The sequence below is a fragment of the Haliotis cracherodii genome, unplaced genomic scaffold (genome assembly GCF_022045235.1).
Source record: "Haliotis cracherodii isolate W230 unplaced genomic scaffold, xgHalCrac1.p SCAF_6, whole genome shotgun sequence".
Classification (NCBI taxonomy): Eukaryota; Metazoa; Mollusca; class Gastropoda; order Lepetellida; family Haliotidae; genus Haliotis; species Haliotis cracherodii.
Window position 1 is genome coordinate 48,246,539 of NW_027266319.1, and position 17,678 is coordinate 48,264,216.

General features: G+C 41.9%; 1 protein-coding gene across 5 annotated transcripts in view; it reads right to left on the reverse strand.

Moving 5' to 3' along the window:
• The window catches only part of LOC139444821 (FYVE, RhoGEF and PH domain-containing protein 1-like), a 72,170-nt gene that overhangs the window by 30,725 nt on the left and 23,767 nt on the right, over positions 1–17,678 (reverse strand). For 3 of the 5 annotated variants that reach the window (XM_071225790.1, XM_071225789.1, XM_071225788.1), the window contains exon 2: positions 15,759–16,858. In XM_071225790.1, the coding sequence (XP_071081891.1) occupies positions 15,759–16,858 (1,100 nt within the window). Of the gene's footprint in view, positions 1–3,558; positions 3,637–13,015; positions 13,257–15,758; positions 16,859–17,678 lie in introns of those variants that run through there. The other 2 variants (XM_071225792.1, XM_071225791.1) reach the window with 2 other exon arrangements.

A 17,678-nucleotide genomic window follows, 5' to 3' on the forward strand; every position in this document is an offset into this window, starting at 1 on the left:
TTTCCTTGTCAGTATTGTTGTGACTACTCCTCCTAGGCCTGCAGGATGCAAATCAGTAAGTTCCTTGTGTCTGGTCTCAGTTACCGGTATCGAGTGTGCCAGGTGGGTCAAGACAAAGCTCAGTGTCTGAATATAATTAGGAAATCAGAAGCAACGGATATGCACCAAAGATATTTGATACACAAAGAAATAAATCTTATTCCACAACCTAGTCCGTGCAGGTGATAATAAATGTCACAGAATATTAGGGATGTCCCGATTCACCAATACATCGATAATATTCTCAAACGATACGATACACAATACACGCTTATCTGTTCGATTCACATTTTAATCCTGTGTCGTTTCACACATGGACCTTTTCATTTATATTTGATTTTTTAATTTTGTTTGCGCATCTGAGGTATTTCGCGAACAGGGGATTTGTTATTTTATTTAAAAATAGAAAATACTTATGTTGCCACTCCAGTTTTATCTGAAATAACTTATTGATTAAAATGAGATATTTTGATTTCAAATATGAGACCAGATATTCAGGAAGTTTCAAGCCTTATTAATAGTGTTTATGCCCTTTGAAATATATAATATTACACAAAATTGCCACGAATTAAGTATCCCAATATGTATCGTAGGAAAGTGTATCATGACATCCCTACCAATTATCCTGCACAAGAAATATTACCACACACATCAACAACACATCAGCCTTCCCAGCACACTTCCCTGTCACACGCAAATCACAGGATGTCATGCAAGCTTTATAAAACCCTGAGGACCATCAACCACTGCCTGCTATGCCACAACATCCTACACAACACTGTGTCTCCTCCATTCTGAAGCTCATCTAGCCTTGTGACAGGGCTTCCCCCAGATACAGTGAATGGATGGTGTGAATGGTAAAACCATGTGGAACATATCGCTTCAGGCAGATGCTGTGAGGGGTATGATGCTGAGGTTAAGCAAAGATTTACTCCATGTTTCTTACACATCAACACAACTGTATCAGCACTGAACCCTACGCGACCTGCAAACTTCTCCATCATCGCCTGTATATTGACATATGTTTGGATGGGTGTTAGGTATTTGATTTATGAATGACGTGTGGCAAAAGTTCTTCTTTTTTATCATAAGAAAGCATGTTTATTTGTCTGTTTTGTTTCAGAATCATCAAAATAAGTAGGTTTCTGGAAAATATGATATTTTCAATAAATATTTGTTAAGTAAACTCTTTCATTCCATCACATGCCTTCGAGGTTCCCTTTCAGAATCATCAAAATAAGTAGGTTTCTGGAAAATATGATATTTTCAATAAATATTTGTTAAGTAAACTCTTTCATTCCATCACATGCCTTCGAGGTTCCCTTTCTACAAAGGTAAGGTGAGGTGAAATTGGGTTTAACATCACATTCGGGATTATTGCGACATGCATGCACATGTGTGATTGTGTGTGTCGCTGCTTGTACTAGTCTGGACTAATGCTGATTTTATAGTGTTAACCCACTGAGATACCATGCCACAGTTTAACATGAATACCCCACTCAGACACAGTATACTGACTCCGAGCTGACAGCCCTTGTTTTACCCCCATAATGCCGAGCACCAGGCAGGGTAACAACAAGTAATATCTTTTAACATCTTTTGGCATGATGCGGCCAGGGATCGAACCCCCGACAGACACTCTACCACTAAACCACAGTGGTGGCCCCATTCCACAAAGGCATGAGTAAGGGAGTGTATGTTTTCCGCTACTTTTGACATTAATAAAGCAATTTTGGAGTGAAAGACACAAAGACGGACTTCATGCATCAATCCTTGTGGAAAACCAAACTCAGGTCTTCAATATGCAGCAAACACATTAACTACTTGGCGACTGTGATGGTCACAAAGTTACAGGAGCACAACATATGTTGACATTATCTAGACATGTGAATAGTACAGGTTACCATACAATACCAAACAGATTTTAATAATTTAATCTTATACTAGTCCCTAGGCATTTCTTGAATTCCCATAAGCATTAAAGTATTTCATTTAATGAATATTTATACATGTAATAAGTTCTGGTTATATTTTTGTTATATTATCTAAATTCCCACTTCAGTGAAGAATTTCCGAATGGATAGATGCTAAGAAACAGCTGTCTGGAATTCCAGCCAATATTAATGCATGACTAGTCCTTTGTCAAATCAATTCTTACACAAGCTGTTGCTTCCAGCCTTCTGAAGCAAGCACATCTCACAGTTGATGCATTCAAAGGACAGGGTAGTCTGGTGATTTACACAGACATATCTAGGGGCCCACATATAGAAATAAATCTTTGAAACGTCAAATTTGATTGCTTTATGATTGAAGCAACGTCATCTAGTCAGGCCACAGCCACAGGAATATGCATGGGGGAACGTTGGCTTTACATTGCTATAGTATTCATGGAATTTACAATCTGAATGGGAATGGATGCCGGGAGACCCTTCCCAAAACACACATCATGGATGGTTTAGAAACATAACAGACATTAACATGTAGCATTATTATTGTATCAACTCACAGAATGAAAGTCTATAAAATATCATCATTGTCTTCATCACTGTTGTTTTACCTACCCACCTGTCTCTATCTCTACCCACCTGTCTCTGTCTCTACCCACCTGTCTCTGTCTCTACCTCTACCCACCTGTCTCTGTCTCTACCCACCTGTCTCTGTCTCTTCCTCTACCCACCTGTCTCTGTCTCTACCTCTACCCACCTGTCTCTATCTCTACCCACCTGTCTCTACCTCTACCCACCTGTCTCTGTCTCTACCTCTACCCACCTGTCTCTGTCTCTACCTCTACCCACCTGTCTCTATCTCTACCCACCTGTCTCTGTCTCTACCCACCTGTCTCTGTCTCTACCTCTACCCACCTGTCTCTACCTCTACCCACCTGTCTCTATCTCTACCCACCTGTCTCTACCTCTACCCACCTGTCTCTGTCTCTACCTCTACCCACCTGTCTCTGTCTCTGTCTCTACTCACCTGTCTCTACCTCTACCCACCTGTCTCTGTCTCTACCTCTACCCACCTGTCTCTGTCTCTACCTCTACCCACCTGTCTCTGTCTCTACCCACCTGTCTCTGTCTCTACCTCTACCCACCTGTCTCTGTCTCTACCCACCTGTCTCTGTCTCTACCTCTACCCACCTGTCTCTGTCTCTACCTCTACCCACCTGTCTCTACCTCTACCCACCTGTCTCTACCTCTACCCACCTGTCTCTACCTCTACCCACCTGTGTCTACCTCTACCCACCTGTCTCTACCTCTATCCACCTGTCTCTACCTCTTTCCACCTGTCTCTACCTCTACCCACCTAGCTGTCTCTACCTCTACCCACCTGTCTCTACCTCTACCCACCTGTCTCTATCTCTACCCACCTAGCTGTCTCTACCTCTACCCACCTGTCTCTACCTCTACCCACCTGTCTCTATCTCTACCCACCTAGCTGTCTCTACCTCTACCCTTCTGTCTCTACCTCTACCCATCCACCTGTCTCTACCTCTACCCACCTGTCTCTACCTCTACCCACCTGTACAGTTGTCTTCATAGCCAGTCTACCTTCACCATGTTCTACACCAGCATCAACAAGTGCCAGTATGAAGCAGGAGAAAGGTCATGTGGTTTCCCAGCATTACCTGGCTATGAGGTAAAACCATAAAACTCTCATCACCTCTCCAACCTCCTGCTATGGTACAAATAATCCACATCTTCAAAACACGCACACTGCCAAAGAATAGTGTCCTGTATGCAGGGTGCAGGTGTGGGTTCAACCACCTTGCTACATCTCACATCATGTTTCTACTTCCAGCTAGTATAGCTGACTGGCATCAGTAGGATGGAGGAGGAGGCAGATGGATGCGTTATTCATATGCAACAAGTACTTTAACAGAAACAAAGTCTCAGACTTTTGGCAGATTTGCTGAGACAACAGGACGCTCCGAGGTATTTAATGTAAAACTCTGTGTTTCAGTCTTAGGAGATCTTACCAAGCACTTGTTACATGAGTCATGGCAGATACATTCAATCTCTGAGTGCACATCTTCCTGAACTATGTTGAAGACAGAATATCTGGCACCTAACTGTTGGAAACTGACACCGCCCCGGGATGAAACATTTGGCTGGGATTTATTTAAAGAAAATAAATTGCGTAAAAAAATATTGGAAGAAAATAATTTGGTGTCAGGCTTTACATAAAAAATACTTGTTAACTGGACATGCTGGATGTCTTGAGGAAAAAAACCATGTTAGTCCTAAACAATTATCTGGCTTTCAGAGGACTAAAACACCGGCTCTCATCCCAGCCCCCAGGCCCTAGTCTCCAGCCCCCAGCCCCAAGCCCCAAGCCACCAGCCCCCAGGCTCTAGCCCCCCAGCTGGCACCCAACCCAAGCCCCCCTGGCACCCAAGCCCCCCCTGAAACCAGCCCCCAGACAGTAATAAACTGGTTGTACGTGGGGATCACATGGAGGTGGGTATACAGACATAGTTTGTAATGGTCTGATTCATTGTGCTGCAGGCTTAGTTGAGATTACAAGAAAAACCAACAATTTATCTTGACATTTTTTTCAGTAATTTGTCAGAGATGCTTCTGGGATTCAGTCATTGCCCCCATATTGTATTGAAGCTTGTTAATAATTGGAGTTTAATTACTGTCAAAAACATAAACTGGAATATATCAACATTATTAGACTGAGAAATAATTTTAACAAATAGCTGAAAAATTAACATTGATGTTCATAAGTATGAATCAACACAATCACTCTTATGACATCTGCAGTATTAAAGAGTACATTCCGTGAGATGACGTACATCCTAACTCAATATAAACTGCCCGATTTAGCATTCTACACTCAACATGTGTCGCTGGTGATCTCAGCCCACACACAGTAGCGTGATGGTGCGTGAGATCTGAAGGTCACGTGACCGGTGATGAGATGACAGGTGGACACAGTCATGAAGTCACTGCATTGTATCCATGGGTGCTGAAACAGACACTCGCTGTGTGACTGCAGCAGATTCATCAGCTATTTGAACCGCCATGGACCTAAATATTATTAATTAGGTCTGTGGTACTGCATGTTCACAAAAAAACATCAGTTACCCTTATTGTGTTGAGGAAGTTAACTTGTGAAGATTATGAATTTGGGATGAGGCATTTTTCAACAAGTGCTTCATGATCCTAGGAGTAATTAATGCAGTGATGAAAGAAGGAGAGATTGGGGATAATGAGGCGTTCCCTTCAGGTCATACCCAGGGGATTCAGTACATGATAGCCTGGACTAACACTTAGTCTCTGAAAATATATAGTTTTGTTAGAAGCATACAACTACTCATAAATTTAAAGGAGCCCCAGTGAGATTCCTGAACCTGGGTAAAATCTAGACTTGCTTCATTTAGGGCTGTAGCATTACAGTAAGGGCTGGACGGAAGGAAAACTAAACTGTGCAGGGACTGTGAGACACTCTAATGGTATCCATGTAGAGATATATATAACATGTCACTTAGCATTAGTGTCATGTCATTTGTCATTGTACCCACTCATGGCACTCTTGGGAAGGGCAGTCGGGTAGCCTAGTGGTTGAAGCGTTCACTCGTCACGCTGAAGACCCGTGCTCGATTCCTGACATGGGTACAATGTGCGAAGCCTATTTCTGGTGACCCCCGCCGTGATATTGCTGGAATATTGCTAAAAGCGGCATAAAACCAACCTCTTACTCATTTGGGAGCTGGGATTAACATGGTGACCAATTTCCTCAATTTGCTGAAATAGTGGGCGGGCTATGATTCTTGCAGATGGGTTTGACCATGATCTGGATGGTATGTCATTAGGAGGGCAAGTCATGAGTATCATCCCTGCCCTAAAAAATTGTCAAAAAATTGTCAGATCATGAAATACATTTCATACCATGATTAGATAACACATATTGTACTAAATAGGGCAGTGTTGTTACTAATACATTCAAATGAACAAGGACTCATCTACTGATGCTGATTCAGAGGTTGGAGGTGATACCTGGGCAATGTGAGGTCAGCATATATATCATTGGTGTGTGTCATATTTCTTAACAGTGACATAAATTACATTTGGTTAAAAAAAATTACTCATTGGTAAATATGTGATAGGAAAATACAATTTTAAAAGGCTAGCTAGGCTATATGAACAAATTGATTCCATGTGAACGCTCTTTGTGATAGTTTGAAATAAAGGCAAACAAGAAAACAGCATTATCACATTCCCCACCATGGGGCACATTAGAGTTTGAGGTGTTTACCTCAATGCTGATTGTCAAAAAGTATGCACTGCAAAAACAATGCACAAAATCTACAGCCTGGAGAAAGGGAGGGTAACTCTGGTAAAAAAAATTTTTATGGCACCAATATTCGAACAGGGTCTGAATAAGTATCACTTAGATAAGCTTTCAAAGTTTCATTCATGTGACACAAGTAGTTTCTGATAAAACTTTTCAGACACTATCAACTAAGTAACGTTTCATGTATCAAAGGCCATAGCTCCAATTTTTTAACTCAGTCTTGACAAGTGTTTCTCAGATAAGCATGCAAACTTTGCAAACTTTGCAAACTCATGTCACTTCATTAGTTTCGGATAAAACTTGTCACGGTTTCAAGCAGCATGCACGCCTTGTTACACCATGTTAAAGTGATCAGTGTCACCAGCATAGGGTCAGGAGGGGCATGTAATGATGGACTCAAGCACAGCTACACACAAGATGCAGAGAAAGAAGATGGGACTGTAAGCACCTAAGCAATATCTGGACACAAAAAATGAGAGGAGATCTTATCAGAAAGATGTTATCTTGGAGGTCATGGAAAACTATGACTGTCTGTAGTATGATGAGCAGTGATAGACTGACGGTGGAACTCTCAACTACTGCAGGACATCAACACTTTCCACACCGATGAGCAGATACAATAACCCTGGTCATCTTCCTGGGCAATAAACAGGATGACACACAGAAGCAGCCCAGTCACTGTGAAGTTTAATTGCAAGCTAAGATGACAATTGAACAGTGCTGCATATGTACGTGTGTTGTCTATGTGTGTTGTTCATGTGTGTTGTCCACGTGTGTTGTCCGCGTGTGTTGTCCACGTGTGTTGTGCACGTGTGTTGTCCACGTGTGTTGTCCATGTGTGTTGTCCATGTGTGTTGTCCACATGTGTTGTCCACGTGTGTTGTCCACGTGTGTTGTCCATGTGTGTTGTCCACGTGTGTTGTCCACGTGTGTTGTGCACGTGTGTTGTCCACGTGTGTTGTCCACATGTGTTGTGCATGTGTGTTGTCGACATGTGTTGTCCACGTGTGTTGTGCACGTGTGTTGTCCATGTGTGTTGTCCACGTGCGTTGTGCACGTGCGTTGTGCACGTGCGTTGTGCATGTGTGTTGTCGACATGTGTTGTCCACGTGTGTTGTGCACGTGTGTTGTCCATGTGTGTTGTCCACGTGCGTTGTCCACGTGCGTTGTGCACGTGTGTTGTCCACATGTGTTGTCCACATGTGTTGTCCGAGTATGTTGTCCACATGTGTTGTGCACGTGTGTTGTCCGAGTGTGTTGTCCACGTGTGTTGTCCATGTGTGTTGTGCACGTGTGTTGTCCACGTGTGTTGTCCATGTATGTTGTCCACGTGTGATGTGCATGTATGTTGTGCACGTGTGTTGTCCATGTGTGTTGTGCACGTGTGTTGTCCATGTATGTTGTCCACGTGTGATGTACATGTATGTTGTGCACGTGTGTTGTCCACGTGTGTTGTCCATGTGTGTTGTGCACGTGTGTTGTCCATGTATGTTGTCCACATGTGTTGTGCACGTGTGTTGTCCATGTGTGTTGTGCATGTGTGTTGTGCACGTGTGTTGTCCATGTATGTTGTCCACGTGTGTTGTCCATGTATGTTGTCCATGTATGTTGTCCACGTGTGTTGTCCATGTATGTTGTCCACGTGTGTTGTCCATGTGTGTTGTCCATGTGTGTTGTGCACGTGTGTTGTCCATGTATGTTGTCCACGTGTGTTGTCCATGTATGTTGTCCACGTGTGTTGTCCATGTATGTTGTCCACGTGTGTTGTCCATGTGTGTTGTCCATGTATGTTGTGCACGTGTGTTGTCCATGTATGTTGTCCACGTGTGTTGTCCATGTATGTTGTCCACGTGTGTTGTCCATGTGTGTTGTCCATGTGTGTTGTGCACGTGTGTTGTCCATGTATGTTGTCCACGTGTGTTGTCCATGTATGTTGTCCACGTGTGTTGTCCATGTATGTTGTCCACGTGTGTTGTCCACGTGTGATGTGCATGTATGTTGTCCATGTGTGTTGTGCACGTGTGATGTGCATGTGTGTTGTGCACGTGTGTTGTCCATGTGTGTTGTGCACGTGTGTTGTCCATGTGTGTTGTCCATGTATGTTGTCCATGTGTGTTGTGCACGTGTGATGTGCATGTATGTTGTGCACGTGTGTTGTCCATGTGTGTTGTCCATGTGTGTTGTGCACGTGTGTTGTCCATGTATGTTGTCCACATGTGTTGTGCACGTGTGTTGTCCATGTGTGTTGTGCATGTGTGTTGTGCACGTGTGTTGTCCATGTATGTTGTCCACGTGTGTTGTCCATGTATGTTGTCCATGTATGTTGTCCACGTGTGTTGTCCATGTATGTTGTCCACGTGTGTTGTCCATGTGTGTTGTCCATGTGTGTTGTGCACGTGTGTTGTCCATGTATGTTGTCCACGTGTGTTGTCCATGTATGTTGTCCATGTGTGTTGTCCATGTATGTTGTCCACGTGTGTTGTCCATGTGTGTTGTCCATGTATGTTGTGCACGTGTGTTGTCCATGTATGTTGTCCACGTGTGTTGTCCATGTATGTTGTCCACGTGTGTTGTCCATGTGTGTTGTCCATGTGTGTTGTGCACGTGTGTTGTCCATGTATGTTGTCCACGTGTGTTGTCCATGTATGTTGTCCACGTGTGTTGTCCATGTATGTTGTCCACGTGTGTTGTCCACGTGTGATGTGCATGTATGTTGTCCATGTGTGTTGTGCACGTGTGATGTGCATGTGTGTTGTGCACGTGTGTTGTCCATGTGTGTTGTGCACGTGTGTTGTCCATGTGTGTTGTCCATGTATGTTGTCCATGTGTGTTGTGCACGTGTGATGTGCATGTATGTTGTGCACGTGTGTTGTCCATGTGTGTTATGCACGTGTGATGTGCATGCATGTTGTCCACGTGTTGTCAACGTGTGTTGTCCACGTGTGTTGTCCACGTGTGTTGTCCATGTGTGTTGTGCACGTGTGTTGTCCATGTATGTTGTGCACGTGTGTTGTCCATGTGTGTTGTGCACGTGTGATGTGCATGTATGTTGTGCATGCATGTTGTCCACGTGTGTTGTCCATGTATGTTGTGCACGTGTGTTGTCCACGTGTGTTGTGCATGTGTGTTGTGCACGTGTGATGTGCATGTGTGTTGCCCACGTGTGGTGGATGAACCACTCCTACCAGCTCCTAACCTGGTGTGTGTTACAAAGGTGAGACATCATAACAAACACGATCCCATTCAATGCTGGGGTTCAGATGGAACTGCTGAAATGTAACACGCCTAAAGGGCTGAAGGATTTTCCACCAGTTAGAAGCATTGATGAAAGCATTTGTACCAAACTATTTCCTTGAATATCATACACAAAGTATCCATCGGAATCGATTATTGTAAAGGAAAGAGATCCCATGAAGAGAATCTGTTCCATGAAGATTCAGTGAAAACCTACGGTAAGCGTGCGGTAGGGGAGAAGCATCTTCCCTAGGCAAGAGAGTTTAAAAGTCCAGTTTCCACCCTTGCCGAACTAGGCTGGAATTCCTGGTCTCAATTGTAGCGCCACCAGTGGCTATTACCAGTGATGTCCCTTCTAAGCCTCTCCTATGGACCAATCAGATTCCACCTCTCGTATCACATGCATTTGCTTCAAACAAAGTGGCGGCGCCAAGTCAGGACGATCTGCTCGATAATCAAGATCTATATTGTGATAAAACGGGTCTTACATCGCGAAATGCATAAAATTGGACTATGCATAGACTCGTTAGTCCAGCCAAATTGTAACTCCATAATACCAGTCTAGTTCGGCAAGGGTGGAAACTGGACTTTTATGGTCAGTTAACTCCCTTGCCGCGGGAAGATGGGGGAGAAGATATTATACTTTATTGTTTTGTTCCAACTAATTTTTCCCTAAAATCTTCACACACCAAGGGCATGTAACTTTGCATTTATGCAAAGAGGAAAATGAAAAATATCATAGAATCATATTTCTTCAAACCAAACAACAACAGACAGAGACATTTTTATCCCTTCAATCATTTAGCACCTACAAGCTCGTGGTCATGGCCTCTCCCTCTACATCCTCCACTACATATTTAAGACTTATCTAGAGATAGGTATCAGTTGTCCTACAGCGGGGTGTCGCAGGAAAGTTGTGACCCTTATAGGGCTTCAACGAGTACTCGAGTACTTGGGGCTGGGTCGGTTTTAGAGGGGACTCGAGTCCGTTATCAAGGACTCGAGTACTCGATAAGGGGAGATCACTCTGTTCAATGTTCAATTGTTCATCAATATATTGATTAAAGCTTAAAAAAATATTGTTTGAATAATGTACTCTTTGTAGAAAGTAGAAGAACAATTGAGAATGTCACATAAAATAGACGTAATTATTGTTTTTCCTTCCCGACTTTAAGAAATTGAATGTACCAAGGCGATTATTGCTTCTTTGCTCCGAATCAAATGCCAAGTGTATTCCCTTTCACAGATTAACAACTGATTAGCTGGTATATATGTGCTATTTCAGTGCTTACAAATCAAGCGACAGGTCGACAGTTTGGTACATTTTGAAAACGTGACCAACTCATGAATGAATGAACTTATAGTACTACATTTCCATATTTAGCGGCCTTAGTCTTGCAGCCCAGCAGCTGTGTATAGTACTGTATACGTGTATGTCACGTGATGCACATTATCGATTTTCTTCCAGCGAATTATTGTTCGTGCTTGTTGGCAGGTGTCGAATGAAACGCTGATCGTCAGAAAAAAAATTGGTTTGTGTTCAATATGTATTGTAGTATTTGTAGACGTGACGTAATGTTTTTGAAGGTCGTGATTAAGATTAGTGCAGTTACAAGCAAACATTAACACTGAACACGTCCATACACTTTGACTGATAAACAAGTTCCATGGACGCTCTCTATTTACATTTCAGTGCAGTTCAATTATACTTATAACATGTTTTAATACTTTTAGATGGCAATTTTTATCTAATGAACCAATATTCTTAAAGGACGTCCTATTTTCGGGTATTCGCGTACGAGTCGAGTTTCACCCCTCGGGTACTCGAGTCCAAAAATTTGGACTCGTGGAAGCCCTAGACCCTTCCCTCTAGCTCCTCCTACATATATATACATATATACCACCTATCTCTTCATGTCTTACATGCTTGTCCATTCACCCCGGGGACTCAAGCAGAATAAAAGCAACAGTGTGAAGTGCTTGAAATTTTTTCATAAAAGTTTTCCAATTTTCACTGATCTGACATTCAGTATTATTTAGAAATCACACGACTAAAGCATCTGACAGTTGACCAACACACCCTACAATCAACAGAGCTGCTTGCTTTGTAACTGTTTCACATAGGCATCTCAATCAACACTTCATGCTGCCACTGAATGTCTGATTGCTTGGGATGGGTTAGCTTTCTCAGGCAATAACTCTACTACTTCATTCTCTTTTGTGAGTGAGTGAGTGAGTGAGTGAGTGAGTGAGTGAGTGAGTGAGTGAGTGAGTGAGTGAGTGAGTGAGTGAGTGAGTGAGTGAGTGAGGTTTAGCACTGCTATGAACAGTTGTATCACAGCGAGTCAGTTTAATGTGGGGGGAAGCCTGAAGTGAAGGTCTCAGCATTTCCTCACTTTTGTAAAACCCACTAGAACAGGTATGGTGCATACAAACCTAGAAACATGATCTAGGCAAACTGGAATTCAAACCCATGACCATAGGTTTCTGGCATACAGGAATACAACTCGACGACTGGACCACCCATGCCCCCATGTCAATATGTGCTTCTATAAACAGGATCAATAATGATGTAAGGAGTTTCCAGATCATACCACTTATATCACAGGTGTTGCCTGGTTATCTGTAACTCAAATATCAAACATATCTATCAATATCTTTCAATGATACATATTACCTTACAGCTGTATGATACATAGTACCTCACAACTGAATGATACATATTACCTTACAGCTGTATGATACATAGTACCTCAAAGCTGTATGATACATATCACCTCACAGCTGTATGATACATAGTACCTCACAGCTGTATGATACATAGTACCTCACAGCTGTATGATACATAGTACCTCACAGCTGTATGATACATATTACTTCAAGCAGTATGATACATAGTACCTCACAGCTGTATGATACATATTACTTCAAGCAGTATGATACATATTACCTCACAGCTGTATGATACATAGTACCTCACTGCTGTATAATACATATTACCCCACAGCTGTATGATACATATTACCTCACAGCTGTAAGATACATATTACCTCAAGCTGTATAATACATATTACCTCACAGCTGTATGATACATAGTACATAATGATATTCATAAAAAAGGACTAGTATTTGTATACTTAATTTAAAACGAATTTCTGTGCCTCTTAATGATGACTAAGTGTCAATAAGTGTTTGCTTCACTAATGAGTCCATTGTAGAGTATCAGTATGTTACGTCACTGAATCACTATCAATGAGCAGGAGAGTCGATTCTGTTACCTTCTACCAATAACTACAATGTTAAAGAAAATAGTCAAAAGTTGACAGGGAGATGGAAGCTTTGCAAACTGATGAAGAACACTGTACACATGTATAGTTTGTGTCATTTCTTCTACACATCAAGACTGCCATTTCCCCCATTCCCCCACTCCTTATATACACACCATGCATGGAACACGGCATCCACAGCCAGCTGGGAGATAGTGTCTGTCCACCTCACTCGCAGCCCAAGCGTGTCCAGGTTTGTCCTGACACACAGCTGGTCACTGAACTGGACATGAGACTCACGCCAGGTGTCCATCCACTACATTAGACATGGAAACTGATGGTTTGTAATCCCCAATCTTAGCAGGAGACAATCCTCACACTGGATGAACAAGCTGACGGCATGTGTAAGATATCTTCCGTTTCCTTTGCACTGTCAGGTCAAGTGTGAAACACGAACATGTTCCGCTAACCTATCCTACTTCATAACCACATTAGCATATGCTGGCTTATTTGAGGGAATCTATTTCAAAACTTGCCCATGCAGACAGTGGCTGTTTGAGGGGATGTGGGATATTTCTTTGATATATATCAATATATAAGTTAGTAATACAAGGCAGACTATATCCCTACTGATTCCCTCGTGTTGATGGCAAACAAGAAATAATTCATTCACAGATGTAGCCACTCAAGCCTGTTATATCACATGTTGTAAGCCCAGACAGCTCAATGAGGGTTGCAACTTAAAAATAGAAAAAAATCTATTAATAACCTTGTTACCACATTTCCCAGGTTTATGGTAGGTGAAAATTTGATAACAGGCTTCATGTTTAAGGTGTCTATTCTTTGCTGATAAAGGGTCATACAGATGCTCGCTAAATGTCAAAGGTACTTGGAGCATTGACGTCTGATTCTGCATGAGGACAATATCAGATATCTTGTTAAAGTGATTATCTCCTGGCCCATGATTATACAGCTGAACTGACAACGTTTGGATCCATTGTTTGTTTGTATGTATTTATATAGAGATTCTGCATATACCAGTACATTTTACAGCCAGTTATATTTTGGTTTTTCCATCATAAATCGAATCCTTGTTTGTTTTTCCGTATTGACACAGGGTTTGGGGGAATTGTTTTTATTTGCAAAATTAAATAAATCTCTTATGAGATACTTAATGGATCTTCTATAATTAAAGGACCCTCTCTGATGAGAAATTAAAGTTTCAAGTTCTGATCTGCATCCATTATTTTCGGTCAATGCTTCAAGATATACAATTCTGTTCTCTGAAAGGAGTACAAACAGTTATAGATTTATTTTACAACATCACATCCAGTGAGCAATTACAATCTTATTTCAGAAGCTGCCAATCAACTGATGAACTTCTCACATAATAAACCCTTTTTTTGACAAGATTAAATGTGACTTATGTGCACTAGCAATATCTACTTACATACAAAGTATTTTGTAATTAAGTACATTCCATACAGACTCTGCCCCTTCCCTGTAATCTGAGTAATCCCCCCTGCTCATACACTCCCCATCTCACCACCAGGTGGTGTAGTGCTAATTACTTCCCCCAGATGCCGAGTGGCACATTTGGTCAGAGTTTACCACTGACATAATACTAGCTGAGTGTAGAAACAAACACCATCAAATCGAAGCCTTACATGCGAAATAAGAACATTGGGGGAAAATGTTCTGATACTGAACCCAAACTACTTATGGTCTGATTTGAGTCAAGTTCAGTGTTTCGCTGAGAGGGAACAAAATCAATTTAAAAGTATATTAATAGTTTGTTTTGTTTCTAAAAAATTCTTTTAACTGAAATTCCCGGCAGTGGGATGAAGCTGCTAGGGACAGGGTGTATTAGTGTTGTTGTCTCTATTGGGTACAGCATGTGTTACGTGTATTTTGATACAGGGTAGGGGCAACCATTTCAAATGTATCATTACATCTGGTGTGTATCACTGTTTTATCATCGAAGTCCCACGTGTATCCAGGAAAATACAAGAAGTTACTGAGGTTTCTGAATGGCAGTTAGAAGTGACACACATAAGAAGAAGGAGTAAGCATATTCTCCGAAATGTTGTGGTCCTCATAACAAAGAAGTCGATATCCATAAATTCTCTCTCTTAAGAAATTATTTGACAAAGAAGAAATGAAAAGCGCGACCATGAGAACCTCATGGATCACCAGTACAGGGAGTTACACATGCAGCTTTCCTAATCTTTGTGGCAATCACCATCTCATCAAATTATCATTTTACAACTATTTCCACTTATTTTGCTAAGCAAACACAACATTATTTCTTCCATCAAAAGAAATGTGGACTATAACCTGAACTGACACAAACATCAAGTTGTGGGTATTTACCTGAAGTCTGTAATTACATGGACAGATCGTGATATGTCACCATCTATCTTTATCTCTAATGATCATACTGAAATGTCATAGGTATGGTGCTGATTCTGACATAATCTTCAAGGAATACAAAACATCTTCCCTATTTTCATCTAGCTTAACCAGTTATACAGTTTCTGTATTCCTCTCTGTGACTGCCTTCATCAGTGTCTGTCAACTAGAACTGGACACGGCCATCTTGGACTGTTTGACCTCAACCCACATGTACTGTACCAGGTTCAATGTCCCACAGTTAACACAGCGTGAATCTCCTACATTTGATTAAAGTCCAATAAAATATACATATTATGTATATACTTGCAAATCCGGGATACTGACCTTATGAAGCCTTCATTTGGGACAGAATGGACAGTCTCTCTCTCTCTCTCCCTCTCTCTCTCTCCCCCCCCTCTCTCTCTCTCCCCCTCTCTCTCTCTCTCTCTCCCTCCCCCCCTCTCTCTCTCTCTCTCTCTCTCTCTCTCTCTCTCTCTCTCTGATATATCTAGACAAAGTACTTACCTTCTTTTCAAAAGTCTCAAAAATTTTGTCCTCAGTATCACTTTCCTCACTGAAATCTTCAAAACTCATATCCGACTCAGACCAACTTGAGTCAAACAACTCCGCCGGACTCATAGGTTGCCCACATCCTCCTTCCACATTGAATCCTGAATCCTCCTCTCCACACTCGCAACTGCCATTCACAACAGGCTTTTTCACACTGTCACATGGAGAGATTTTTTTCGATGATTTTGACACTGGTGATTTATTCGAGGATCGGGGTCCAATTCTACACAGACAGGCATTATCCCCCTTCTCTGAATTGGGTAATTTTAACTTTGGTTTGGATTTTCCATTTTCACAGGATGACTTTTCTAAGTGAGGTTTGGGCGACTTCACTGGTGGTTTTTCTTTTGGCAGAGGGGTTTCACAGGTCTGTTCTGACAGATCAACATTATCTTTATCGGTACATGTGTCCTCATCTTCGAAGTCAGACCCTTCATGTTCTAACGTGCCCTGGGTACTATTAATCCGCTCAACTAACGCACGTACGTATCCTCGTGACATCACTGTTTTGGCAAACTTTTCATCCCTGGAAATACTATAGTAACTTTTAATCAGTCTGTCAAACTTATCTACCTGATCATGAGGACCACAAATAGGTTTACATTCAATGCTTGGTGATGTCGGGGTTGACTGGTGGCCCTTCTGAATATGACACAATGATGACTTACGTTGCAGAGGGGGACTATCATGTACTACATTGTAAAGTCGCTGAAAATTTTCACACCTTTTTTGCACAATTCCTGACCGGAGAGGAGAGCTGGGCGTGGACCATGTTCCTCGGGGGTGACAGGGTGGGGAGCTGGTTATTGATGAATTTGTTGGGGTAATGGAACCCTCTGAGCAGTCAGTCTCTCCATCCAACGACTCGGGAAAATCTGAGTCAGTATGGTCTTCAGCTGAGCAGACGGCTCGTGCACATGTGTCGTCTGCTGCAACCTCATTGACAGTATCCCCTGCAGCACAGTCCCCCTGTATCAACCCGTTAGTTCCAGACTTTACCCCGGACTTCTTTGCACTGGTAATTATCCGCTCCAAAAATTTCGGCTTTGAAGGAACTGGAAAAAGAAGTATGACCTCATCATTATTACTATTAAAATGACAATATTTATCAAAAAATTTCCTTCGCATCCATGATGAACACATTGTAAAGTATCTCTCATCCCAGCACACGTCTGTGACACACTTATCACGTTTACTGAAACGATCAGCTTACCTGATGGGCCGGGTCGGATAATCACAACATCAAAGGATTACTTGAAATTCTCTTCCTCGACTAATGGACATACCTGTTTAGTTTACAGGGAAATAGTATCCATCGAAACACATCCAATCTGTGTCAGCTAACTCAAAACACACATCACATGCATTTGCGTGACCCTTTTCTTTCTCTGACATGCACATGCACAAAGTGAGCGTCTGATTGTGAAGCCCCTCTCTTAGAGGAGGCACTGAGAGGCGGAGATAATAGCGTCTGTATTGTGTTAGTTGTGGGGCAAGTGGCATCAGTCGGAAATAGGCTGTGATTCATAGGGAAACCAGTGGTTGTTCTATTGGGGATTCAATTTTGGGTCATAGACCTACTTAAATATTCTACAATGTTGTTCAGCTGTAATTACATCAGATGTCTTTCTCACAAAAACAACATATAGTCGCCACTGACATGAGTGAACATAAGTGACATGATTAATAACATATTGATGAGTAATTACTTATTATCTTGACAATGAAACAGACATGAATGATGTATAGTTACTACGTACTAAGCAATCCTAGGAACCTCCATGTCCTGTACCAGTCTGAGACAACGAAACATCCTTTCTACAGATACAAACATCCTATAATGAATCAATTATATTTTTTTAACATTGTACAATT